Source organism: Piliocolobus tephrosceles, chromosome 19 (genome assembly GCF_002776525.5).
Source record: "Piliocolobus tephrosceles isolate RC106 chromosome 19, ASM277652v3, whole genome shotgun sequence".
NCBI classification, from domain to species: Eukaryota; Metazoa; Chordata; class Mammalia; order Primates; family Cercopithecidae; genus Piliocolobus; species Piliocolobus tephrosceles.
In genome coordinates this window covers 44,414,501-44,441,938 of record NC_045452.1, presented here as the reverse complement: position 1 = coordinate 44,441,938, position 27,438 = coordinate 44,414,501, and the positions used below count along the sequence as shown (strand labels likewise).

The window sequence follows — 27,438 nt, the reverse complement described above, 5'->3', positions numbered from 1 at the left end:
ACCCAGGGAATTCCATCACTCCCCTCTTTCACATCTTGAATTTTCTTTTCTCCACCTCCAGATCCCCAAGCTTTTAACTTGGAGGTAGAAGCACTGGTTGTGAGTTTAGAAATCTAGGAGAATCAGCAAGATATACAGACTCTTATAGTCTTAAGAGACCTGGGAGATGAGGGTGTAACCTTTTCTCCAGCGCAGGGCTCCCACGATCCTCTAGACAGGCCCGGAGAAGTGACCCCTCATGGACAACAGCGCCCATCTCTGGTCAGAGAAACTCGACTGGCTCTTTGTGCCTCCATGTGAGGGGCCTCTGGAACCTCTCCGGGGTCCCTGCAGACATGGGAAGGTGGCCAGCGGAGCCTCCCCTGCTTCTCTCCGGGATTTACACCCTTGCTCTTGGACACCTGGCACAATGTGGACATCTTCAGCTGGGTACCGGGGGAGCTCGATGCTTCACTCCTGCGGTAAGGTGGAGATTAGGTGTTTGGGTATCGGGGTGTGTGTTTGGAGGCGGGTGATTTAAATGACTCTGGAAGTTGAAGCCATTCCAGAGAACACTCAAGTGGCCAGGAGAACCAGAATCTTTTCATCAACATCCACAGGGGTCACGAGAAAGGCTGTTCATTGGCCAAGCTCCTAGGCCACCCAAACATGGGAGGGAGGAGGGGAAGACAAACCCCGCCCAAGCCCCAGGGGATGGAGTTGGCACCAAGGACTTCTGGTCAACCCCAGACAGCGGACAGCGTGCCAGGCACTTCTAAAGGTGCAGGAGCGAAGCAGCCCTCTCCAACCCTGCACTGCACCTCCGCGGCCCGAGGGCGAGATTGGGGTCCGGGTGGGAAGCAGACGCGCAATCTGGGAGAAGCTCCAGCAAAGAGTCCAGAGAGCTTCAGCTGGGCAGAAGGGGCGCAGAGGCTTGGCGCCAAGCGGAGTTTGCCCTGCGGGTCCCGCGCAAGGCCCCAGCACCCCGGCTAAACCTTCACCGCCGGAGCCCTGACCCGGCGTCCTTCAAGGGGCACAGAGGGCCCCGCAGCACGCCCCTTGCCCAGCGCCACCGACCACTAAGCAGGGTCAAGGAAGGAGTCCCGATCAAGGACAGGGATCTGGGGACATGGCCGAGGCCGCGGAGCCGGAGGGGGGTGCCCCGGGTCCTCAGGGGCCGCCGGAGCTCCCCGCGCCTCTGGCTGAGAGACCCGGAGAGCCGGGATCCGCCGGCGGGGAGGCAGTGGGGCCGGAGGGGAGCGAGGGCGCAGAGGAGGCGCCAGGGGGCGCGGCCGCGGTGAAGGAGGTGGGAGGCGGCGGGCCGGACAGGGGCCCGGAGGCCGAGGCGCGGGGCACGACGGGGGCGCACGGTGAGGCGGAGGCCGAGGAGGGAGCCCCGGAGGTTGCCCAGGTGCCCCAGGGAGGGGAGGAGACAAGCGGCGCGCAGCAGGTGGAGGGGACGAGCCCGGGGCGCTGCGCGCAGGGCGAGCCCCGCGGGGAGGCTCCGAGGGAGCCGGAGGACTCTGCGGCCCCTGAGAGACAGGAGGAGGCGGAGCAGAGACCTGAGGTCCCGGAAAGCAGCGCGCCCGGGGCGGCGAGGGACAGCGTAGACGCGGAGGGCCCGGCGGGGGACAACATAGAAGCCGAGGGCCGGGTGGGGGACAGCGCAGAAGCGGAGTGCCCGGCGGGGGACAGTGTAGAAGTGGAGGACCCGGCGGGGGACAGCGTAGACGCGGAGGGCCGGGTGGGGGACAGCGTAGACGCGAAGGGTCCGGCGGGGGACAGCGTAGAAGCGGGGGACCCTGCGGGGGACAAGGAAGAAGCCGAGTGCCCGGCGGGCGACAGCATGGACGCCGAGGGTCCGGCAGGAGGGACGCGCCAGGTCTTGGGTGAGCCGCAGGAAGGAGGGGACCGTAGCCTCCCGCCCCAGGCCGAGGCAATTGAGGTCGCTGCCGGGGAGAGCGCGGGGCGCAGCCCTGGTGAACTCGCCTGGGACGCAGCGGAGGAGACGGAGGTCCCGGGGGGAAAGGGGTCCGAGGAAGCGGCCCCCGGGGACGCGAGGGCAGACGCTGTCGAGGACGGGGTAGGGGATGGGCCCCAGCAGGAGTCAGGGGAGGAAGAGGAGAGGCGAGAGCAGAGCCCGGAGGGGCCAAGTGAGGAGGCCGCAGCTGGGGGCGAGGAGGAATTCCCCGACAGCAGCCCACGTGAGGAGGCCTCCAGGTGCGCCGCGGAGCCTGAAGCCCAGCTCAGCAACCACCTGGCCGAGGAGGGTCCCGCCGAGGCTGGCGACGAGGCCGCGCGCATGAACGGCCGCCGGGAGGACGGAGAGGCGTCCGAGGAGCGGGCCCTGGGGCAGGAGCACGACATTACCCTCTTCGTCAAGGTAAAGCTCGCTTCCCTGAACTCTAAGGACGACCCCCTTCCATTCGAGGTCTTAGTCATCTCAGACCGCAGAGGGACGCGCTGGGAGGAGCCCTCGGTGGTGTCCTGATTGTCACCAGGCGCTTCCATGCGCGGGAGGGAGGCGGGACTGCAGGGATTTCCTAAAGAAGAGTTTCCAGAGCATTTGCAGCAGGACTCAATGGTCTGGAAGCAAAGACTTTGGGTGTGGGGGCAATGGAGAGTGAGATGGGGGGCGATGAGGATGTGGGGTTGTGGGTTCAGCATCCCACTGTCCTTTGTCCTGAAAATCCTAACTGGCCCTGCTAGTCAGGAGGTTATTAACGAATTAACTAAAAAGTTAAAAAAAAAAAAAAAAAAAAAAGGCAACACATCCTATTGGTGTTCAAAGAGATTTCTGCCAAAGGAAGCTTTAATACTTGAAGGTAGGTTCAATGTGGGAGGTGCCTTCCAGACTCAATCTCAGAGACCCAAAGCTGGTCAATGTTTTCAACTCCAAAAAGGTATTCTATTTTGGTAGAACCAACAATGCACGTTTAGGGGGGAAAGTGGAGCCTTATTGACATAGTGTTTATTGGACGTTTTAGCATTTAATTTGGAAGAATACAAGATGCCGTTGGCTTGAACATCATCTGCTTGTGTGTCATGTTTTTAACTTCAGTTCACATGGGAAGACAGCAAGGATTCTGTAGGGGAATCTGTAGAGACACCACTGAGAAAGTTTTGATTTTAAACAGGAATTATTTACAAGGCATGAAAAATAAAAGAACAAAGTCCAGCAGCAGTTCACACCAGGATCTTTGTTTAAAAAGCCTTTTCTGAGGACCTTTGGCCAGACCCAGGAAAGCTGGAGATAATAAGGTCAAGAATGTGCATTGCATGCTGAATCATAATCCTTCAGAAATACTTTGAAGCTTATAGAAACCAGTTACCGTCTAAACCTTTCTGGCTGAAACGCAAGCACATTTTAATAAATAAAAGGAAATGCTCTGAAAGTGACTAACATCAGAATTTTAAAAATTGTTTGGGTGGCGAGGGACTTGGGAAAGAAGGGGTGTGTACTTCCCTAGCGAGAAGGTGCTGTGGCTGGCCTTTTTCAAGACCCTGGGACATAACCTCAGGACATCAGTCCCTGGGAGACTGCTGGGAAGAGCTGGAGTGCAGTGCTGCTGTGTGGCCCCAAATCTGCTCCTCTCCATCACCTTGGACTAAGAAATTTCCGGTTGCTCTGGTTGTAGGGCTACATGATTCTGGCACACAGCCTCTTAGCACAGTTTTGATGTACAGTAACAGCTTCTGATTAGTCTCCCTGTTTCAGTTCTCTGTCCTCTCCAATCCAGTCTCTTTATAATAGTCAGTGAGCTGTGGACAAGATCTGATCATTTTATTTCTTAGTGTTAAATTCTTTAGTTGTTTATTGCAGAATTTTAGGTAAATCCCCACTGCTTAGGCAGCCCACAGGCCCTTTGTGATGTTATTTCTGCCTCCTTTCTCTGGCCTTGGCTTAGCTTTGCTGGGTGTCCCCACCCTCTGTTACCTGTGGTCTCGCTATGCCAGCTGGATTAAACTACTTACTGTTCCTTGAGGGAGCCACATTCTTTCCTGCCTTGAAACTTTGTACATTATGTACCCTCCGCCTGAATGCAGTTTCTTCTCATCACCCCTGTCTGCCCTCCTGCCTGGTTATCTGCCACAAGTCCAAGAGTTATCTCTTCCAGTCCCAGTCAGATGTCCCTGTTAAGGCACTGCCCTCAGCCTGCTATGTCTCTTTCTTCAGCTGTGTGAAATTCATCGTTGTATCTCCAGCACAGAACACAGGTGTGGGATGTGGTGAAGGCTTGAATGGGTGTCTGGCTGCTGGCTAGTGTGGTGATCAAGAACGTGGACTTTAGAGCCAGTGGGTCTGGGATCAAATCCTGGCTTTGCTAATTTCTTGCCGTGTGACCTTGGGCAGGTTACTTAACCTTTTGGTATCATTGTTGTCCCATTGATAAAATGGGGACAATAATAGTACCTAGCCCTTGAGGTTACCGTGAGGAATAGAGAATTAGATTACAGAAAGCATTTAGAAAAGTGCCTGGCTGGAAATAAGCACAGTACACGTGTGAGTTCCTATTGTTACATCTGTGTTGCTCCCATACACTTGCTTTGATTTTGCGCAGAAACAGTTATCCCTGCCATTATTTATTTTATTTATTTTTAGGGAAAATCCCTCTAGGTACCTAATTACCTCCAATCTCTAGGGATAAGAATGTTATGAAAAGTCGTTTTCATACAACTTGTTTTCTCAAATATTGCTTGGGAGGAGTTTGGGTAGGCAGAAGTATGTGGCCTAGCAGCAGCAGTGGGATGGGATGGGCAGCTTATCCACAATGTTTTGTTCTGATGATCGACTTGGTGCTCAGCTGTTAACTTCTGTTTTCTTAAGGAAACAAATAGATCTCCAAGTGATGAAATTGGTTAACTTTTTTTTTCTTTTAATTCAGACAGGTTCTTGCTCTGTCACCCAGACAGGAGTGCAGTGGCGCCATCTCAGCTCACTGCAACCTCCGCAGACTGGGTTCAAGCGATTCTTGTGTCTTAGCCTCCTGAGTCACTAGGACCACAGGCGGGCGCCGCCACGCCTGGCTAATTTTTTTGTGTGTGTTTTTGGTAGAGACGGGGTTTCGTCATGTTGGCCAGGCTGGTATCGAACTCCTGACCTCAGGTGATCCACCCACCTTGGCCTCCCAAAGTGCTGGGGTTACAGGCTTGAGCCACCCCACACCGGTTAACTTCTGAGAGGCCACTTATGATGAGCCTCACAGTATTGATACTGTGTCTCAGTTTCTTCTTATCCTACCAATCATGCTCTTTGAAAACAAAATGAAACAAAACAAAAACGACAGACACCAAAGCAAAAAACAAGCAAAAAACAAAACTAAACAAACACCCGTTAGACTCATATTTTCTGAGTTTGAAATACTTGACGTAAAATCTGTAAATTAGTTCAGAATAGGACTTCTTTGCCAGAATTAGCCTTTTCTAGGCTCCTTGTTTGAGCTCAGTTTTGTCTGGATTCTATTCTACAGTGGACACCTGACCTGGGTTTTGTGAACACGCCTAGGTGCGTCCTCATGGTAGGTTTTTATGGCATAGCTGGAGTGTGGAATTCACAGCTGGGTTTAAAGGAAAATACTGCAATATCCTTTCAAACATTCTCCTAGCCTTCATATGACAGCTGAACAAACACATTTTAAAATTAGGCCATATTCTATTTGGGAACTCCTAACTTTCACATTTCTTCCCTTTTTTTTTTTTTTTTTTTTTTTGAGACAGGGTCTTACTATGTTGCCCAGGCTGGTCTCCAACTCCTGCGCTCAAGCAGTCCTCTTGTCTCAGCCTCCTGAGTAGCTGGGACCACAGGCACGCAACGCTACACCCAGCTAGTTTTTTTAAAAAAAATTTTGTAGAGACAGAAGTCTCACTTTGTTGCTCCAGTGGGTCTTCAACTGCTGGGCTCAAGTGACCCTCCCACTTTGGCCTCCCGAAGTGCTAGGATTATAGGCACAAGCCACTATGCCTGACCTCTCTTCTTATTTTGTTAAAAATAAATATATTGGTTACAAATATACCAAAAAGTAATGGCTAACTATGTAGTAACATGTAATAATAATTGCCCCACATCTGCTTCTAATTAGCTATCTAATATATTCTCCATCTTTATGAGAGTCGTCATGTTATTAATTCGTCAGTTTGTTTTATTGTACAAGCATGCAAGGATATATTCTTGTACAAAAGCCAGGAACATATAGCACCAGCCAAGAAAGGCCTTAAATTATTTTGTGGTAAATTAATTGCTGATTATGCTAACTTTTAGTTTTGTTTTCTCAAAGAAGCGTTAATTATTTGTCATCAAATTATAGGGTAACTGCAATATATTTAGTAAGAAAGGTTCTTTTTCTTTCCTCATAATAACAAAGGGTAACAACATAATAACATAATCACACAATATAGCATAATAACAACAGGCAAAACAAGCAGCAAAGAGTTAAGTAAGAACTTCACTGAAGTAAGGAGTTCAGCGGTAGTGGAGATTTAGTCACACCAAAAAAGTCTTGCTTACAGCTTTGGTTGCCCTAATCCGGCGTGTAAGCTTTGAGTCAGGGTCTTCGGATGGGACAGTCTGAGCTACAGCTTTCCTGGCAGATTTGATATGACTTTAAAAAACTTCAGTGTTGACCAGTGATGAGTCCTGGGCCACCCAGGGTTTGGACACCACCTGTTTACCTGTAAATAGACAGTTATTGCTGAGCTAAAAAAGCTTGCCTTTGTATTCACATGTGCGTTCTCCAAAGAGGTGAAACTGACCTGATGAAACACAGTAAAACTCAAGAAGGACATGGCCTTTGAATAAGCACTGTCATCCAGAAATCAGCCCCCGCCCCTCCAAAGAAAGGAAAAAAAAAAAGAGCCTTCCAAGCATTGTCACACCACACAGCTGGGCAAGAATGAGCCAGGACCAGCATCTGATGGACTCCTGGTAGACCAGTAAGCTGTGGCTCTCTGTGGACATGTCACTGGGAGAGAGCATGTTGAGATTTGTTCTATGGGGCTGGGTCTCCAGGGAGCTTGAAAGGGAGGTGTTATTTTCACAACTATATGTGTGCTATGTGTTCTGAAGGAAAGTGAGCAAAGATGCACTTCTGAGACTTTAATTCTCGCCTAAAAACAATTTTTTGTAATTTTTTTTATTGTCTTAGAAAACCTGCTTACAGATGACATATATGAAATCAGTACCAGGTTACTTGGGGTGGAAATAGGTGGAGAATGATGTTTTGTATAACCTCTTACATACAGACAGGTGTGGGTGTGCACATGCACGCTGAGGGTGGGGATACCCCCGCCACACTCAATGAGAGTCCTGTCGTCATTGCCTCTCTGTTCTCACCACCTGCCACTGCAGTGGGCTCATGGCAGGCCCTCCACTGTGCTTTTTGGTGCGGATACATAGTGGGTTGGGTGGACGGCTGATTTGTAAGACACATGACTGGTTCCCCACTGTCCCAGCCCAGTGTCCCTTGTGAGAGAAACAGAGCCACCTTTTTCCATGAAGACATCTTGGCAGCAGGGTTACAGGATGCTGGTAGCTTTGGGAATTTGCAGCTATTTCCTGCCATGTGCACACATCACAGCTCCCGTCTCTGTCTGCGCTGATGGACCATGTGCTTCATGAAAGCAACTGTGTCTCTTTACCTCCAGCACAAGTTCCTCCCCTCATATGGGGTTTCCTTTGTGTCCTTGGTTTCACACAGCCAGCCTTTGTCGGCTGACTCAGATATCCCATTTCCTTGAATATCTAAAGACCCACAGAAAACCTTCAGAAATACTACCCTGGGTCTTTGGGTATGTAAATGTATTGTGTCCTTTCAGATACCTAGATAAAACCTAGAAGTGGAAGGAGTATGTAAAAGCCAACACTCCGCTCCGTGCTTGAGGCTCAAGGGGATCCTCACGCTATGGGTCCATACATACGGATATATTACCTACTGTGTGTTGGACTCTGTGCTAGAGTCTGAGGACACATTGGTAAGCAGGACTGACAAGCTTCTTGTCCTCGTTTACCATCTAGCACAGAAAACAGACAAGGGGCAATGTAATACATTATGTCTATAGCATCTCCGCTGGAAGCCTGCAGTGCAAAGGCCATGTGGTTTTTCCCATCATTGTTCTTTTAGCCCTTTGCATGCTGTTTGACACATAACAGATAGCCAGTTAATGCTGGTAGGAAGGGAAGGGAGATGGAGGATGAGCAGCAGGCTATAGGAGCATGCAGCAGGAGGACCTGCAGACACAGCGGTAGTCACTAAATCGTTGTTGATTGAATTATAGTTGGGGAGACAAAACCGTTTTCCTTTCCAGTCCACAGAGTGTGGGATCCTCTGATAATGCCTGGTATAGATTCTTCAAGATTTTCTAAAATAAGTGATCTTTGGTCTATCATTCTCTGAAATCCTGTCATATTCAGTAAAGAAAAAGTTTTTGTGAGAGTTACAAAGGTATTCAAATCTTCTAAAATTTTCCAGCATTAATTTGTTTTTTTTCCGCCTGAGTGTTGATTTATAAACTGGGCCCTATACCTGGGCACTATACCCTATACCTTGGGGGAGACATTTTCTTCACAACATAGACAGTTTCCAAAAAACCACCCCCATGCTTTTTGTCAGCCCATTCTCCTCCCCACAGGGAGACGGTATCTAAGTCCCTCTTCGGCTAAAATCCATGCTCGTACTGACAGGCCCACTTCCTCCTTCTGAAAGCAGCATTTTAATTTGGAGCTGTTGGTGCTGAGGTATAAAATCTACTTCATTTAATGCTGCTATGAAAATTTCCCAGTCTTGAATTTAAGACAGTCTCTTGTTGCTTTTTCCTCCTCTTGCATGGGGGACCATCTGCTCTGCCAAGCTTTCAAACCTTTGCTCTCAAGTTAGGTGGCAAATGGGCTAACAATTTGGTGTATATTAAGAGTTGGTTATAAATAATACTTATGCCACAGCTGATACTACAGTATGGTATTTAATGTCGAAGAGAACATCATTAAGAGTGTGGTCAGCTGCAATTAATAAACTATCCAGTAACAAGTGCCTTTAATCAGAAGTTTACTTTTCTCATACAACAAGAAATCCAGAGATAGGTGGATAAAGCATCTTACCCCTGTCATCAGGGGCACAGATTAGTTCATTGTGTTCTGTCTCCCTGTATCATCAAAAGATGGCTGCCTTAGCCTTAAGCATCAAATCCTGACCAGCAATATCTCAAGTAGGAAGCTAGAGGGAAGGGTCAGGAGTTTTCTTCTTATTCCCATTCTTCCTTCATCAGGGAGGAGAAATGCTCCTGATAACTCTTGCAGCAGACTTTTCCTGTGTCTAGTGGCTGGAACTGGATTCTATGCCCCAATTCCCTCCAGGCCTTTTACAAGCACAAGGGTATGAGATTGGCTTATATATACCAGGGGTTAGCAAACTGTAGCATGCAGGTCAGATCTAGCTTGCCACCTGTTTTTGTATACCTACAACCTAAGAATGACTTACGTTTTTAAATGGCTGGAAAACATTAAAAGAAGAATAATTCATGACTTATGAAAAATACATGAAATTCACATTTCAGGGCCCATAAACAAACCTTTTTTGGAACCCAGCCATGCTTGTTTTTTGACGTATCCTGTATGACTCCTTTTACTCTCCAACAGCGGAGTTGAATAGTTGCTACAGAGACTCTGTGGACCACAAAGCCCAAAATATTTATTACTGGGCCCTTTAAGAGAAAGTTTACTGACTTCTAGCTTATACCTACTTTTATTCATCATCTGGGGCTAGATACAATGCCATTCACACAAAATTGAAGTTCAATTTAGAAGGAAAATGGAGAACAGTTGTAGACGAAAGAACCAGCAAGCTCTTTCACAGTGAGTAAGAAATATTTAAGACACTAAACATCTATGTATTGTTAGAATTTTTTTTGTCTACAAAAACCATAAAAATTTTGATTTATATAAAGTCAAAATAAAATGTAGGTTAAATATATTTATACAAATTTTAGTATAACATATTTATGTAGTCCATGAGATTATTTTGTAAAATCTACCTACCATTTTTTTGGAAAAGATAATACATTGGAATAGTAAAATTTAGAAATATAAAAAGGTATAATATAATGATAATTAAGTCTTCTTTCACCCATGAAGCCCAGCCTCCCAATTTTTCTCCCTAGAGATACCCACCAAATATTTTTCCAGAGATATTCTATGCAAATTCAAACTTATCCTCACTGTACTATCTATTGCTGTGTAACAAATTGTCCCAAGACCTAGAACCTTAAAGCAACAAACATTTATTATTCAGTTTTTCTGGGTCAGGAATTTGTGAGTTGCTTAGATGGGATTTGTGAGTTGCTTAGTCAGTTCTCGCGCTGTTATAAAGAACTGCCCAAGACTGGATTTATAAAGGAAAGAGGTTTAATTGACTCACAATTCTGCATGGCTTGGGAGACCTCAGGAAACTCACAATCATGGCAGAAGGGGAAGCAAACACATCCTTCTTCACATGGCTACAGGAAGAAAAAGTGCCAAGCGAAAGGGGAAGCTCCTTATGAACCATCAGATGTGGTGAGAATTCACTCACTATCACGAGAACAGCATGGGGGAAACTTCTCCCATGGTTCAATTATCTCTACCCGGTCTTGTGCTTGACACATGAGGATTATTACAATTCAAGGTGAGATTTGGGTGGGGACACAGCCAAACCATATCATTCCACCCAGGCCCCTCCCAAATCTCATGTCCTCACATTTTAAAACACAATCATGCCCCTCCAAAAGTCTCCCCAAAGTCTTAACTCATTCCAGCATTAACTTAAAAGTCCAAGTCCAAAGTCTCATTTGAGACAAGGCAAGTCTCCTCCACCTATGAGCCTGTAAAATCAAAAGCAAGTTAGTTACTTCCCAGATATAATGGGGGTACAGGCATTGGGTAAATACAACCATTCCAAATGGGAGAAGTTGGCCAAAACAGAGGGGCTACAGGTCCCATGTAAGTCTGAAATCCAGTAGGGCAGTCATTAAACCTTCAAGTTCCAAAATGATCTCCTTTGATTCCGTGTCTCAGTCCCAGTCACACTGATGTAAGAGGTGGGCTCCCATGACATTGGGCAGCTCCACCCCTGTGGCTTTGCAGGGTACAGCATCCCTCTTGGCTGCTTTCATGGACCGGTCTTGAGTGTCTGTGGCTTTTCCAGGTGCACAGTGCAAGCTATTGGTGGATCCACTATTCTGGGGGCTGGAGAATGATGGCCCTATTCTCACAGCCCTACTAGGCAGTGCCCCAGTGGGGACTCTGTGTGGGGGCTCTGACCCTACATTTCCCTTTTGTACTGCCCTAGCAGAGGTTCTCCATGAGGGCTCTGTCCCTGCAACAAACTTATTCCTGGACATCTTGGCATTTCCATATATCCTCTGAAATCTAAGCAGAGGTTCCTAAACCTCAATTATTGACTTCTGTGTGCCAGCAGGCCCAATACCACTTGGAAGCTGCCAAGGCTTGGGGCTTGCACCCTCTGAAGCAATGGCCTGAGTTGTACCTGGGCCCCTTTTAGCCATGGCTGGAGCAGCTGGGATGCAGGGCACTAAGTCCCTAGGCTGCACACAGCAGGGGGGCCTGCGGCCCATGAAACCATTTTTCCCTAGTAGACTTCCAGGCCTGTGATGGGAGGGATTGCCACAAAAGTTGCTGACATGCCCTGGAGATATTTTTCCCCATTGTCTTGGTCATTAACATTTAGCTCCTTGTTACTTATGCAAATTTCTGAAGCAGGCTTGAATTTTTCCTCAGAAAATTGGTTTTTCTTTTCTATCACATCATCAGGCTGCAAATTTTCCAAACTTTTATGCTCTGCTTCCTCTTGAATGCTTTGTCACTTAGAAATTTCTTCCGCCAGATACCCTAAATTATCTCTCTCAAGTTCAAAGTTCCACAGATCTCTATGGCAGGGGCAAAATGCTGCCAGTCTCTTTGCTAAAGCAAAGCAAGAGTCACCTTTATTTCAACTTCCAATAAGTTCCTCACCCACATTTGAAACCAACTCAATCTGATCTTCATTGTCTATATCACTACCAGCATTTTGGTCAAAGCCACTCAACAAGTCTGTAGGAAGTTCTGAACTTTCCCACACCTTCCTGTTTTCTGAGCCCTCCAAATCTCTAGGAAGTTCCAAACTTTCCCACATTTTCCTGTCTTCTTCTGAACCCTCCAAACTGTTCAAACCTCTGTCTATTTTCCAGTTCCAAAGTAACTCTCACATTTTCAGGTATCCTTATAGCAGCATCCCACTCTCTTCAGTACCAATTTACTGTATTAGCCCATTCTCATACTGCAATAAAGAACTGCCTGAGACTGGGTTATTTATAAAGGAAATAAGTTTAATTGACTCACAGTTCTACATGGCTGGGGAGGCCTCAGGAAACTTGCAATCATGGCAGAAGGGGAAGAAAACATGCCCTTTTTCACATGGTAGCAGGAAGGAGAAGTGCTGAGTGAAGGGGGAAGCCCTTTATAAAACTATCAGATCTCATAAGAACTCACTCACTATCACAAGAACAGCATGCGGGAAACTGCCTCCATGATTCAATTATCTCTATTTGGTCCTGCCCTTGACACATGGTGATTATTATAATTCAAGGTGAGATTTAGGTGGGAACACAGAGCCAAACCTTATCAGTTGGGTAGTTCTGGCTCATGTGGTTGCAGTGAGGATGACAGTTAGAGCTGTGATGTCATCTGAAGGATTAACTGGGGCTTAGGCTGTGGTTTCATTAGAAGGACTGATTGGGGCTAGGGCCATGGTCTCATCTGAAGGACTTATTAGGGCTGGATAATCCACTTTCAAGATGACTGACTCACATGTTATTTGGCAGGAGGTGCAGTTAGTTTTTTACCATGTGGGCCTCTTCATAGGCCTTCTTTAGTGTCCCCACAACATGGCATCTGGCTTTTTCCGAGCAGGGATCTAAGAGAGACCAAGGAAGAAGCCATAATACCTCTTATGACTTTGTCTCAGAAGTCACATGCTGTAACTTCTGCCTTATTTTATTCATTAGAAATATGATCACTAAGTCCAGTCCTCAAGGAAAATGGAGTTAGACTCCACCACTTAAAAGAAAAGGCAAAGAATTTGTGGACAAATTTTTAAAACACCACCTTTTTTTTTTTTTTTCACAAAAAATAGTACACCAGAAATACATTGGTTTACATCTTGCTTTCTTCCCTTAACAATATGTCTTGGAAATTGCTCCTTATCAGTGCCTCTAGCTCTGTCACATTCTTGTGAAAAATGTCATAGTATTCTGGTGATGCATATACTCTATAATCATTTCCCCATAGGTAGTTGTTTAGGTAGCTTCCTCTTTTTGATATGTTAAATAATGGTATAGTGAATATCCCTCCGCAGATGTATAGTAGTATATAGGAGCTAAACTCTTAGAAATGGCATTGATAGGGGAAAGGATGTGCATATTTAAGCTTTTGATAACCATTACCAAATTTCCTCTTCAAAGAGGTGCTACCATGTAATGCTCCTTTGACTCTATATCAGTGCCATGCTTATTTCCCCAAACTTCTCTGCTGAGGTATTATCAAATATTTTGAATCTGAGAGGTGAAAATGATGTCCATTGTCATGTAATTTGCATTTATTTTATTATGTGTGAGGTTGAGTATACTTTTATATATTTAAAAAGTAAATAAGTATACTTTTATATATTGATATTTGTTTTTCTGTGAGCTGGCTGCTTATGTTCTCTGCACTTTTCAAATGGGCTTTTGACGTATGCTTTCTGACTTTTATGTTAAAGAAGTTAGACTTTTGTCTGTCATATGTGTTCCATACATTTTTATAGGAATGCGCTGTTTGCACTGGAAAATTTATCCTTTTAGTCTTAGTAATTTCTTGTAATTGATGCATGGGAAAGCAAAGTGTGGATGATGATGGCACTCTTAGAATCTCCAACTTCATTCACTGACATCTTTAAATGTTGCTTTACTTTACACTCTATAACTTCTTAAATACTGAAGAATCAGGTATTTCCAGTCCTCCCCATTTCCCTCTATTTTTAATTAACAGTTACAGTTTATCAAGCATATGCCCTTTTAGAATGAAACTCCATGTGACATGGTAAGAATCCCTTTTCAAAACAAAGTTTAAACTGTATAGATAGCAGGATCACTTCATGCCTATATCACCCCATCTTCAAATGTAAGATATATCACTTTGATCTTTGTATACTATTCACTGAAATCTATTTGATTCCCACAAATCAAAACCATTGTGAAAATATCGCCTGTGATGCAGTGATATAAAAATATTATCTCTGAGGTTGTGTCTCTTAGCCAGATGGTCTATTTGTGCTCTGGTCTGTTGAAAGAATTGACCAAAATTTATAGAGAATGAGGAGATCCAGAGAATTGTGGAGGACAATGAAGCCTACCTATAGCTTATGTTTAAGGAGTGGGAGGGTGATATGGTTTGGCTCTTTGTCCCCATCCAAATCTCATCTCAAAGTAATCTGCACATGTTGAGGGAGGGATGTGGTGGGAAGTGATTGGATCGTGGGAGCAGTTACCTCCATGTTGTTCTCATGATAGTGAGTGAGTTCTTATGAATCTGATGGTTTAAAAGTGTGGCACTCCCCCTTATCCCCACCCTGCTGCCATGTAAGAAGTGCCTTGCTTCCTCTTCACCTTCCAACATGATTGTAAGTTTCCTGAGGCCTCCTTAGCCATGTGGAACTGTGAGTCAATGAAACCTCTTTTCTTTATAAATTACCCAGTCTCTGGTAGTTTTTATAGCAGTGTGAAAATGGACTAATACAGAGGGAAAACTGAAATGCTCAAATATCAAAAGTTGTTTAAAAAATAATTTTGAAGCTTTTGTGGAAAACAGACTCTGTTGACATATTCCAGGTTTTTACTACGTTTGTGGATTTTATCCTTCAACTCACTGTTTCTCTTCTTTTAATAGTATATGGCTGTTCACATAAAAGTTGAGTCTATTGAAGTAGGGAGAAGTAAAAGCTGCTTTTTTTTTTTGTCCTTCACACTACCAAGTGTTGTTTTGCACCCAGATGTATATTTAAAACAAACATTTATTGGTTACCTGCCAAGTAGCAGACATTGTGCTTAGGGCTGGGGGTGTAACAGTGATTAGAACAAACACAGCCCCTGCTTTTCTGGAGAACTTCAACCTAGACAGTGATCCAGAAAAAAACAACTACCATGCAACATGAGGATGGAGACCACAGGAGATTGCTGGGCTAGGTGGGAAGAGCAGCCTGGCAGGCTGGGCAGTGACAACAGTCTAGGGGAAAGTTAGATTCTAGATCTCTGACCATGAGGCCTGGCCCCCTGCCATATGCCCCTCTATTGGAATATGAATCCGTTTATCAATCTATCTGCACAACAGATGAATGGCAGCCATGTAGAAATAGCTACTCTGTCAGGTGGTCAGTTTTTAATTATATATTTTGTTGAATGTAATTTTATATTACTATCTCATAACTTCTTTTTCACCTAAACCAGTGATGTCTCAGCAGCCAGATTGTGTTTGCAGACATTAACTTTGAGCATACTAACTCAACAGCTATTAAAGTACTATGGCATGTGAAAGAGTATTTCCTTCCTTCTCTTTCTATGGTAGGAGACTACAGTGAGGAGTGTAAGTAAAGGCCAAAATGAGAGAGAGGAAAATAAATCACTGTAATTATAGTACACAAGCAAGGAGGACCTGGAAGTGTGACCTAGATCATTCCATGTCTCCTTTCTGCAGTTATTTCTTGATCTCTAAGGGGCAGCACTTATTTTTACAAAGGAGAGGCACCACAGTGCTGATGAAGTAGCTGTCAGTTCCATGGCACCCTTTTGGTTTCCAGGTGTGAGAGTTCAGAACTATCCTGGAGAAGCCAGGCAGTCAGGTCCTCTTCCATAAACCTAGATTTTGCCTTCCAGCTAGGGAGACTCCACTGGGGAGGGTGGCTGGCTGCTGAGAGAGAAGAAAGCCTGGACCCATTGTTCAGGCTTTATACTTTTATTTTCCTAGCTTTGGTGGGATGATGGTGGTGGGGTGTAGAATGCTGCAGTCCAGTAGGAGGAAGCTCATATGCACTCCAGCAGTTCCCCCAGCAGTGACCCTGGTCCTCCTCTAGCCACCTGGGGACATGGGGATGACGAATCAGAGCAGGGAGGACACTGTTTTATTCCCTGGCTGGAACACACAATGATATTCTAATGGGGTACTTAGCATGAAGGCCAAATGACCTGTCCAAGATACTGGGCACATCACAGCCATCATCTGCTTTGAAGGCCACACAAACTAAAGGTGTTATTGGTCTGGAGATCCAGTGACACCCTTTCTCCCTAAATGAGAAAAATCAACACTTTTTTGGTGCCTTTGGTGTCAGAGCCTTGGAGGTGAGTTCAAAGAACCTCGGAAAGAAATAACTCTCTCCCCCAGCTTTGTTCTCTTTGTTTTAACTCCGGGTTGGATACCTTCAACTCTCTTCCCATAAATGATCAAACTGGATGAAGTTTTAGGTTGCACTCAGAGGCTTCTTTGTGTTACGTAACTCGCCAAACAGATAATCCAATGCTTAAAGAAACTCAGAAGGCCGGGCGCGGTGGCTCAAGCCTGTAATCCCAGCACTTTGGGAGGCCGAGACGGGCGGATCAAGAGGTCAGGAGATCGAGACCACCCTGGCTAACACGGTGAAACCCCGTCTCTACCAAAAAAATACAAAAAACTAGCCGGGCGAGGTGGCAGGTGCCTGTAGTCCCAGCTACTCGGGAGGCTGAGGCAGGAGAATGGCGTGAACCCGGGAGGCAGAGCTTGCAGTGAGCTGAGATCCGGCCACTGCAGTCCAGCCTGGGCCACAGAGCAAGACTCCGTCTCAAAAAAAAAAAACTCAGAGGCATGAACACATTAGACATGGAGGGGGCATTTGTTTTTGTTAGCTGCCCTTTTCACGAATATATTATGATTATTTGAATCATAAATAACAGCAATAAAGCAAGAATGATCTGCCAGTCTCCAGGCATTGAGGCTCTTGCTAAGGGAAGTCCTGCACATATGTAGCACCACCCACGGCTGAGTACAAAACAACAACTCCATTGCTTTCAGACACTACTAAGGTTTTCTTAACCCATTGATGCCTAGTGTTCCATTACTGGACCACTAAGCTTGTGGGAGTTATTTATATCCTACTGCTCAAGGTCATCGCCAAGGTCTGCTTTTTCACACAAAAAATTTGCAACCTCAGGCATAAATGGGTTAAGCCAGTTCAAGTTAGTACATAACTAAAATGCTCAAAGCATTTATTAATATAATTAAGAATATATGCTTTGGCCGGCACAGTGGCTCACACCTGTAACGCCAGCACTTTGGGAGGCCGAGGTGGGCAGATCATGAGGTCAGGAGTTCAAGACCAGCCTGCCTAACACGGTGAAACCCTGTCTCTACTAAAAATACAAAAATTAGGCGGGTGCCTGTAGCCTCAGCTACTTGGGAGGCTGAGGCCGGAGAATCGCTTGAACCCAGGAGGCTGAGGTTGCCGTGAGCTGAGCGAGGATTTGAGCCAGGTTTGCCTGGGCGCCACTGCACTCCAGCCTGGGTGACAGAGTGAGACTCCGTGTCAAACAAAACAAAACAAAACAAAAATCCAAAACCAAAAACATATGCTGTGAGCATTTTGGCACAGCCTGGAATCACATGGTGTGGTGGATTAAAGATGGCTGCCATTTCTTTAATACTATTAATTTAATACTATTAAGAAGTGAGGTCTGATTCTCTTCCCTCTGAATTGGGCCTGACCTTAGTGACTACTTGGTAACCAGTAGAATATAGTGTACCCGATGCTGGGTGATTTTTGTCATGCAAGACTGTGTGGCTTCTGCCTTATTCACTGACCATCCTGAGGTCACCATGCTGGAGGGGCTCCCTGTAGGTACTCCATTTGACAATCATAGGTGAGCCCAGCCTTCCAGCCATCTCTACAAGATGCTGGGCATGTGTGTGAAGCTGTCTTGGCCTCCTCAGACCAGACCATCCACAAGACACTGGGCATGTGTATGAAACTGTCTTGGCATCTCAGATCAGCCCATCTGCTGGCGGAACACTGCTGAGTAACCTTCATCAGTGCCACATGGAACAAAAGGATCACCCAGGCAAACCTCACTCAAATCCTTCACTCACAAAATCATGAGGTACAATAAACCAGGTACTCTAGGCTGATAAATTTTGGGTAATTTGTTAAGTGGCAATTGGTGACTGGGATATGCCATGACTGATGTCTCCTCCAAGCTAGTGAAATCTGAGTGGGTGAAAAGACAGGGCCGGATGGGAGGTGTGGAGTAACAGTTGAAAGCAGTTCCAAGGGGGAGGGCGCAATCAGAGGAAAGGAAGGAGGCTCCACACAGCCAGTCATTCCTTTTGGTGCCCGCATTTTTTCCCTTTTGAGTCACTGTAGGGATTGGACTACTCTGTCATTCAAGAACCTAAACCACGGGGGTATATAAAAACAGGCTGCATTATTAAGCAGGCTTTCTAGAACAAGATGTTCCTTTGTTGCAATAATTCCTTGTGAGAATTTCACAAGGAAATAAGCTTTTCATCTCCATGTAAAAGCTTCAGTTGGTATCAGGCCATATTATTAAATATGGATTAAAAATAGCCCTGGAGTTTTTAAAGCATACTTCATATGTGAGAGTAGATGGCAAATACCAGTTTGTTTGTTCAAGGACTTCTTATGCCTTGATTCTACCTGCTGTTACAATGAACACTAACATAATTAAGCCTTTTGCTAAAACTGAAAGCTAGGAGCAATGTGGTTCAGTAATTAATCAATGTGGATCAAGGGTAGTCACCCACTTAATCCATTGAATAATAAATTAATTGTTACAACAGCTGAAAAGAAAAAATACATACTTGGGAATATGTTTAGGATTAGTAGGTTTTTTTGAAATATTTAGACCTATTTTGAAAGTGTTAAGATCTAAAATATATTTCTTAGCATCTAAATGTAGGGGTGAATAAAGTTAATTTCTAAGTTTTAATGAAGAGTGAGAAGTCTGTTTTAAGGGAAAGCCTAGCTCCTTTTATGGCCTGGAGCGAGGAATCTGGACAAATTTTACTGATAATTGCAGACAATGACCACCGGGTGGAGCTGTCCGCTCCACTGGGGGTATGGTCTAAAGGATAGGTTGAGCATGAAAACAAAGTCAGTCTAGAAAGTGAGGACTTTTATTTATTTCCAAAAAAAAATTCTTTTCTAAAATAGGCCTTGCTGCAATGATGATACAGGTTTCCTTTATAGACTTACAAGAAGTGTGATGCCTGCTATTCGTGTCATGGGTTGAGCTGGTATAATAACAGTGGACAATACTAGCAAAGATGTGAAAACAAGGGGACACAATGTTCTTTCCCCTCATTCCTCATCAGTGTGGCAAGAGAGAGGACCAGCCCCTCCCTGCCCGCCGTCCCCCACTATTGGTTTGACTCTTAATGTGCTAGGAGCCTTATTTCTCCTGCTGGATTTTGTTGGCTGTTGCTGTCCTCGCTGGCTATTTTTTTCTACCCACTAGAGGGCAGGCGACGGAAGACAAAAGACGAAGAATAATGGGCCACCCGGGTGGTCTCCTATATGGCTAGTGTTCCCCTGGCCTTGCAGAGAGGCTAAGAAGCGGAGACGCCTTGCAGATGGTCTGCACAGATGCCCCGTGTGCTCCATCTGCTCTGCCCTTGCCCCTTTCATTGCAGGATGGCCTGATGCCTGCCCCATCCCACGTGGCTCTATCCTGCACCTAACCAAGAGGTGGGGGATAAGACCAGCCAGGGTCTATAGCTGGCTAATATAGACTGTAGAGGAAGAAGGGAGAAGGTGACTGAGCTGAGAAAGGCTTGGGCAGAGGGTGCAGGGAGACAATTGAGCGGACCTCAGCAGTGGGTCTCATGACTGGGATGCAATGAGACTAATTTTCCTCCTCCTTTAAGGGAGACTTGACTTGTCTCTAAAGAGAGACAGAAATTCTAGAATTTGAGCTGAAGTAGCAAATTCTGATGGCCACAATGTCAGAATTTCCCCCAAAGAAGCCTGCTTGTATTCTATGACTCCTTCGAAGGTGTCCGAGTCCCTTCTAGAAATTGTGAAATAGGTCAGGTGTGGTGGTGTGAGCCACTTGTCCAGCCAGGATCTTCCTTTCTAATCTCTCAGGGCACTTTTATGAAGCTGCTTTCAGTGTGGGGTGAGGGAATGAGGTGAACCAGCTGTCTCGCTTTTCAGAGAGAGAGCGAAGGGCTCCTTCTTTACTCTTCCTTTGCCTGAGGAGGACGCTGCGCACACCTGCATCTTTGAAGCCAACAGCCCTCTTGTTTCTTCCTCATGAACTGCAGTTTCAGATGCAGGGAGAGGGTGGAGCAGAGAAGGAGATGGATTTCTGGGCACTGCACCTCCCCTTTGGTTTTCCACACCCCCAGCAGTCGTGGTGAGACCCACTCTTAGGAAGACGCTGTCAGTGCTCAGCACAACCCCACATGTGCGTGTTGGCATCGGGGAAGGCCAGATGATCTCGTGTTCGAAGGCACTTGGATGAAGAATGATGTTTTTCCTTTGGGAATTGGGAGGTGCATGCAGAACACCACCAGAGGTGGTTTCCACGGTCTGTTTCAAAGCACCTGCCTTGCATCTCACTACCGTTCGGGGTATTATTGTTTATTATTATGTCCTGCTCATTCTCACTGCAAGTTCACTTTCTTATATGGAAGGTGCTCTAACAAGTGTCTCATTTGGTGGGTTAAGGGATTTGAAGCTTTTTTTTCTTTTCCTGAGAACCATCTGGGGCCAGATGGATTTGGTGTCCATTGGTACTGCTTGACATAGCTCCAGGGGCGCTAAACTCCCCGGTGCAGACTGGAATACAAATGCACCCTGAGACGCTGTGCAATGTCAGGCTGGGGCCTTTTCTGGGGACTGCGGCTGCCAAAGATTTTTCTTTTCAATTTTTCTTAGGTTTGGCAGAAGTTTTCAGACAACTCCATGTCTTTGCTGGCTCTCTGATATTTCCCTAAACGCTTTATCATCTTTGATTCACCCCAACACAGCGTGAAATTATGCTTCTTGCTCCACACTGTCTTATCTGAACAGATTCTTCTTTCCTTTTAGGAGCCATTCTGACTCTAGCTCTCTAGTCTTGAGGCTAGACAAGTTTCTTCTTCTTTATTCTTGGAAAAGACTTGCTTGATTTTCTGAGTCTGTTTCTCATAGTTGGATCACAGGAACTTGTTTGGAACTTGCGGCAGGAATGTCCAGACCCTTGTATATTCCCTGACAAAGGACAGACCTCTTGTGGGTGAGGGTGGGGTGAGTGGGCGTCTTTCTCTGGTCGGGCTCACAGGTCAGAGGGGGTGAGGGCACAGTGCTGCCTGGATATCCAGGTGTGCAGGATCAGCCTGTAGGCCAGTGCTGTCACCCCACAGCACAGCCAGGTTATGGTCACATGACATTTTCTTCTCAAAATACAGAGCACATATCTTTTCCAGTTTAATTGCCTGCTGGCACCTTATTGTAAGATATTTGCAAGTTATTCTCTGTAGAGAACAACATCTTATTGCCTGCTTTTCGAATTCCAGTTTTCTAAAGCCTTACTTTGCTTTACCGCTTAACACAGGACTGAAATATGGCAATATCTTAAGTCACCGAACTTGCCTAGATGGGCTTTTGGGGTGACACATGAACTTATTTGGAAAATCCCAGCCTCTCCTTTGTGTGGTGTAGGTGGGTTTGTCTGCATGTGGCAGATGAAGTGACTCATCACCCTGACACTGGGTTGCTGTGTTCACCATGTAATTTGTAGCCAGTTAGGGACATTGCTTTCCTGCTCACTGAGCATAACTGCCCCCTTTGAAAACAGGAGCCTTTGAATATCTGCTCCTCAATTGGTTTGTGGACAATTACATGAGGCTGATTTCAGGCTGGGTCAGGGGTAGGGAATCCTGAAATAGTATAGGTGCCCCCTCCTTTTCTTTTCCCCAGGGTGAGGGTGGAAAGGGAGTTATAATGTATGCCCACCCCCCCAAAGAAAACATGTGGCACAGAAAAGAATTCCTTATAATAAAGCCCAGAGTGTTAGCTTTGGCCAACCAGGCTGGTGTTTCTTCTTGTTTGGAGAGCAGCTGATCCCCTTTGGTCTTGGGCCATGGCCTTCCTCTTGTGTGGGTCAAACCAGGCCATACAATATAGTTGTAGTCACTCACAGTGGAAAATGGGGGAAGGTAAAGTTTCCAGATAATTCCATAATGTCTGAGGTATCCTAAAGCTCTCTCTTTAAATTGCTGACTTCTACGGGGAGGTATTGTATGTCTTTGCTTGCTGACAAAGAACATTCAAGTTTAGCAAACAAATTTTTTGTGAACTGGGAACCCTTTAACTTGTAAAGATTCAGAGGCTACAAGGAAATGCAAAACTGAAATCTAACACTTAAAACTGGAGAAGTCACTCCTCTGAACATATTAACAGTTCTAATAAAATTTTGTGATTTTCCTAAATGCCACAGTTTTTTTGTTTGTTTGTTTGTTTTTTGTTGTTTTTTTTTTTTTTTTGATTCTGACCCTGATTTTCCTGCTTTCGAAGCTTAAAGCCAAGTTTTCCGGTTTAATACATAATATGATTTTTATGCACTCCTGGTTGATTCTTTTGTCTCCTTTCACCAATGCAAAATGTCAGGTTGGCTTAAGTGTAAAGCTTGTGAAACCCGTAGTTTTGGTTTAGTAATACAGGCTTTCCTTTAAATCTCTGTGGCCAGGAAAAAAAAAAAGGGAGTGTCGGGGGGAAAACTAGCAGGTTGATACAGATTAGGTTTCTTAAACATGAGGAGATAGGGCAAGGTTTACTAAATTTGCATTTAAATGAAAAATACCATGCCACTCTACTATTGATCTGGCATTGGGTCCTACAGCACAGTGTGCAATTGCCTCGCTCCTTTGCAAGCAATTTTGTTTGTGCTGAGAGCCGTTTATTTGTTTGCTTTTTCTGTTGAAATTGTTCCATTAAGGAAGGCAACTGCAGGAGAAACTGATGACGTAATTGACTAGAGGTGGCTCTTGTTCTATTTGCCCTTTAAAATGAAGCAAAACTTTTCAATGAGATCTATTGATAACTTTAATTTAGCAATCCACATCTTTTTAGTATCTTAGGTTGCCATTTTTTCAGTATTCCAGGTGATTTAATTTTAACATTTGAATACTAGGATACGTTATGGCAACAATGAGCAGCTGTAGTAATTAAGACAGTTTCTCAAAACTGCCTCAAACTTTATAGAAAGAGATCTGACAGGCATGTCTTTACAAAATGTAATTTATTAAGACAAGAGGCTCATCTAGCTGTGCCACTTCTTCAGCCACCTCTGGGAAGGTGTCACCGATGAGAAGGTATAGAAAAGTTATGAAAACGAACACCTTTACTTTGTGTGTAAGGAAATGGACAGAGAGTGTCAACTCATGGGGAGGTCAGAGGTCAGTGGAGCTTGTGTCCCCTTTTAGTTCGGCCTGAGGGCAGACAGCCACATATGTACCTTGACAGACTGTGGCTTTTTTCTAGACAATCTTCTGTGATTCAGGCTTTCATGAAAGGCTGGTGGGGGCATTTTTAGACAGGTGTATTCTCCCAGATCTCGCAAATAATGACACATAGATGATCACCTGCTGACTACCTGACTGTAAAGTCTCTGATTTCTGGCATCTTTTAAAAGGAAGCATTCTAAAATCCATACTGGCTCTAAACCTGATCTCATAATAATTCCCTTAAGAACCCTTAAGATATTTCTATTTACTCACTAGTTTCAGTGTAAACAAAAAGTACTATACAATTCCCAGCTCCCAGCTGCAGAGAACTTTCATATATTGGTCATTGAAACTGACCTGAGTATGTTTGAAGGACTGGACTTTTTTCTTTGTTAATAGATTGCTCTAAGCCTTTGGCCTCTTTAAAACTTACAAACATTATAAGGAAAGATAAAGAGAAGGCAGGTGCCTGCCCGGACCCCCACGTCCAGGGAGCTACGCGTTTCTAAATAACTTTGCAGAAGAGCTGGGGAATTCTGAACCAGTTGAGAAGGCTGAGTCTGAACACTTTTAGAGAGAATTAGAATTTCTTCTTCTTGGTCTGCTCTGCCAGCGTATGGGGTGGCCCTACTCTCCCACCACTGGACTTCCTCCCCAGCCCCACCCCTTGTTCTTTAATGAGAGTCGAGAAATAATTTACCAATCTTAAATTGCTGTTTTCCTAACATAAGGCAAAGTATGCACCATCTAGCTGCTGACCTCAAATCAAGATGTATTTTTAAAAGCACAATGTTCAGGTCCTAATTCTGTTTGAGGTTCCTGGACAAAAAGACATTGCCTTCTTCCGGTAATTCTTCTGTGAAGTCTAAGAGGTCCGTCAGGGGTTAGAAAGACCAGCTTGTCCTAGTTTTTCCAGGACTTTCCTGGTTTTAAAACTGAAAATCCTGTGTAGCAAGGAATCACTGAGTCCCAGGGAAATCTAGATGGTTAGTCACCCCGAGTGGTTAAAAAACTAACTTGTAACATTTTCCCACAAAACCTAATTAGGGATGGACTGTAAAAGGGAAGGTGATAAATGAGTGCATCTTTTGACCACTAGGGGGCACCAACGGCCTCCCGAAGTTGTTTCCCTACCTTGAGGTTTGAGGGTAGGCTCTAAAAACCATAGTGGGAACCAAGATTTAAAAAGGCAAAATGTCATGGGTAGACCCTTCATCTTCTTGTGGTGATGGTCCAAATCTGTGACCTGTTAGATTTTTGGCTAGAGGGACTTCAAATCACTCTTGCCAAGTTGAAAAATTGGCGAAAAATAACCATGTGAATCCAAATAGAAAGTTCCATTTGGAGCTTGTCCCTTAGAAGCTGTGGCCCCAAAGATGATGTGAAGGAACAAGCAGACCTCCCTACAGTTCAGGTCGAAGCAGTTACTGTAGTTCACAAGTCGACATAGAGGAGTTGGGGTCTTGGCTTGTGACAGGGTTTGGATCTGTGTCCCTGCCCAAATCTAAAGGCGAATTGTGATTCCCAGTATGCTGGAGGAGGGACCTGATGACAGGTGACTGGATCATGGGGAGAACTTCCCCCTTGCTGTTCTCTTCATAATGAGTTCTCATGAGATTTTTTTTTTTTTTTTTTTTTTTTTTTTTTTTTTTTGTGACGGAGTTTTGCTCTGTCGCCCTGGCTGGAGTGCAGTGGCGTGATCTAGGCTCACTGCAAGCTCCACATCCTGGGTTTGCGCCATTCTCCTGCCTCAGCCTCCCAAGTAGCTGGGACTATAGGTGGCTGCCACCATGCCTGGATAATTTTTCTTTTTCTTTTCTTGTATTTTTAGTAGAGACAGCGTTTCACTATGTTAAACAGGATAGTCTCGATCTCCAGACCTTGTGATCCGCCTGCCTCAGCCTCCCAAAGTGTTGGGATTATAGGTGTGAGCCACCACGCCCGGCCAGGATCTGTTTGTTTTTGTTTCTCTTTTTTTTTTTTGTTTTTGAGACAGGGTCTCATCTGTTGCCCAGGCTGAAGTGCAGTAGTGTAGCAGTGTGATCTCAGCTCACTGCCGCCTTGACCTCCTGGGCTCAAGCAATCCTCCAGTCTCAGCTTTCCAAGAAGCTGAGACCACAGGCGCATGCCACTGTGCCCAGCTATTTTTTGTTTGTATTTTTTTGTAGAGACAAAGTTTCACCATGTTGCCCAGGCTGAGATCTGGTTGTTTAAAACTGTGTGGCACCTCCCCATTGGCTCTCTTCCTCCTTCTCCAGCCATGTAGGACACGCCTGCTCCCCCTTCACGTTCCGCCATGATTGTAAGTTTCCTGAGGCCTCCCCAGCCATGCTTCCTGTATAGCTGCAGAGTCATGAGCCAATTAAACATATTTTCTTTATAAATTACCCCATCTCTGGTAGTTCTTTGTAGCAATGTGAGAATGGACAAATGCACCTTGGTTGTTAGAGGTTCAGTGCAGGGATTCTCACTTTTTCTCCATGGTACCCATGGCCATCATGTAAGTCTTTGGAAAATGAGCACAGTGACTCTATGCAGGAAGTTTCTGAAATAGGCTAAGTACTACCTGCTTCAGGGTCTCCTCGCTCTGCATGTTGATTAGTAGTTGACCTGCTGAACTGTCGTGGGGAAAAGTTGAGGATTCCCATGCAGAAATCCAGCTGTATTCGTTTCCTATCATTGCCATAACAAATTACCACAAGCTTGGTGGCTTTGAATAACTCCAAGTTATTAACTCACAGTTCTGTTGATCAGAAACTTGAGATGGGTCTCACTGAACTAAAATCAGGGCACTGCATTTCTTTCTGGAGGCTCTAAGAGATAATCCAGGTCCTCACCTCCCCAGCTTCTAGAGGCTGCCTGCATGTCTTGGCTCATGGCCCCATCCTCCATCTTTACTCCAGCCATATTTCATTGCTGCAACCCTTCTTCCCTAACCAAATCTTTCCTGACCACGGCTGGGAAAGGTTCTCACTTTCAAGGGCTCATGTGATGAGACTGGGTTCGCCTAATAATCCAGGATAATCTCCCCATCTCAAAATCCATAACCTTGATATCATTTGCAAAATCATTTTTGCCATGCAAGGTAATGCATTCACAGATGCTGTGAACTAGGACATGGACATCTTTGAGGGGCCATTATTCTTGCTACTGCACCAGTAAATGCCCCAGAGCTTGTTCTCTCACATTCTGTCATGGTCATTCCAGGCCATGGCCAGAGAGAGTGTGGTCAAGGGTTGACCTATTTGGAAAGTCAGTTTGTGGTTATTTCCTTGGCTGCTTTGGGGATTGCCCTGTTGACCCTAACCAGTGTCTTTTCAGACTCTGAAATGAGAAGAGCAAGTCTGAAAAGTCCGTTTCCTAAGTTAGGAAGTGGCCTTACCTAGTGTGCTATGCTCTCTGGGTGCTTTTATTGAAAGCTATTCATGGCGAAGGCAGAAATTGGTTTTACCTGCCTTAAAAATTCCAGACCCAAATTATTTTGGCTAAACAACATGGAATATGCTACCTGGGGCTGTGACGGCCTGGATTAAAGCAGATTCGATGAAATTTTCCAAGGAGATCCATGGACCTGCCTGCCCTGTTGGAAGAAAAGGTGTAATTGTTTGCCCAGGTGCAGGCTTCGCGGGACTCCCTGGTTTCTGCAGGTGGATGTCCGCCCCACCAGGTTGGCCAAGGGCATGAGAATGGAGGATGAGGCCTGTCGCTAATCAGGCAGAAGGACCTTTTGCACTCTAGGTGTTGAGTGGGGGAATGCAACATCAAACCCATTGTCATCTGGAGTTGTAGCAAAAGTTTCCTACAGAGGAGACAGAATATGTATGCATGACTAGAGACACCCTGATCCCTGGCCCATCTGGCCACCAAAGTTGTCCACCAGGGCTGCCAAATGTTTTCTCTCCAATACCCCAAGCACACAGGACATGCAC

At 45.3% G+C, this 27,438-nt stretch overlaps 1 protein-coding gene across 2 annotated transcripts in view; it reads left to right on the top strand.

Annotated features, from left to right (window-relative positions):
- Window positions 1–1,108: 1,108 nt before the first annotated feature.
- The window catches only part of CLIC6 (chloride intracellular channel 6), a 46,108-nt gene continuing 19,778 nt past the window's right edge, over window positions 1,109–27,438 (top strand). For both annotated transcript variants that reach the window (XM_023189469.1, XM_023189459.1), the window contains exon 1: window positions 1,109–2,362. In XM_023189469.1, coding sequence (XP_023045237.1) covers window positions 1,109–2,362 — 1,254 coding nt within the window. The remainder of the gene's footprint in view (window positions 2,363–27,438) is intronic.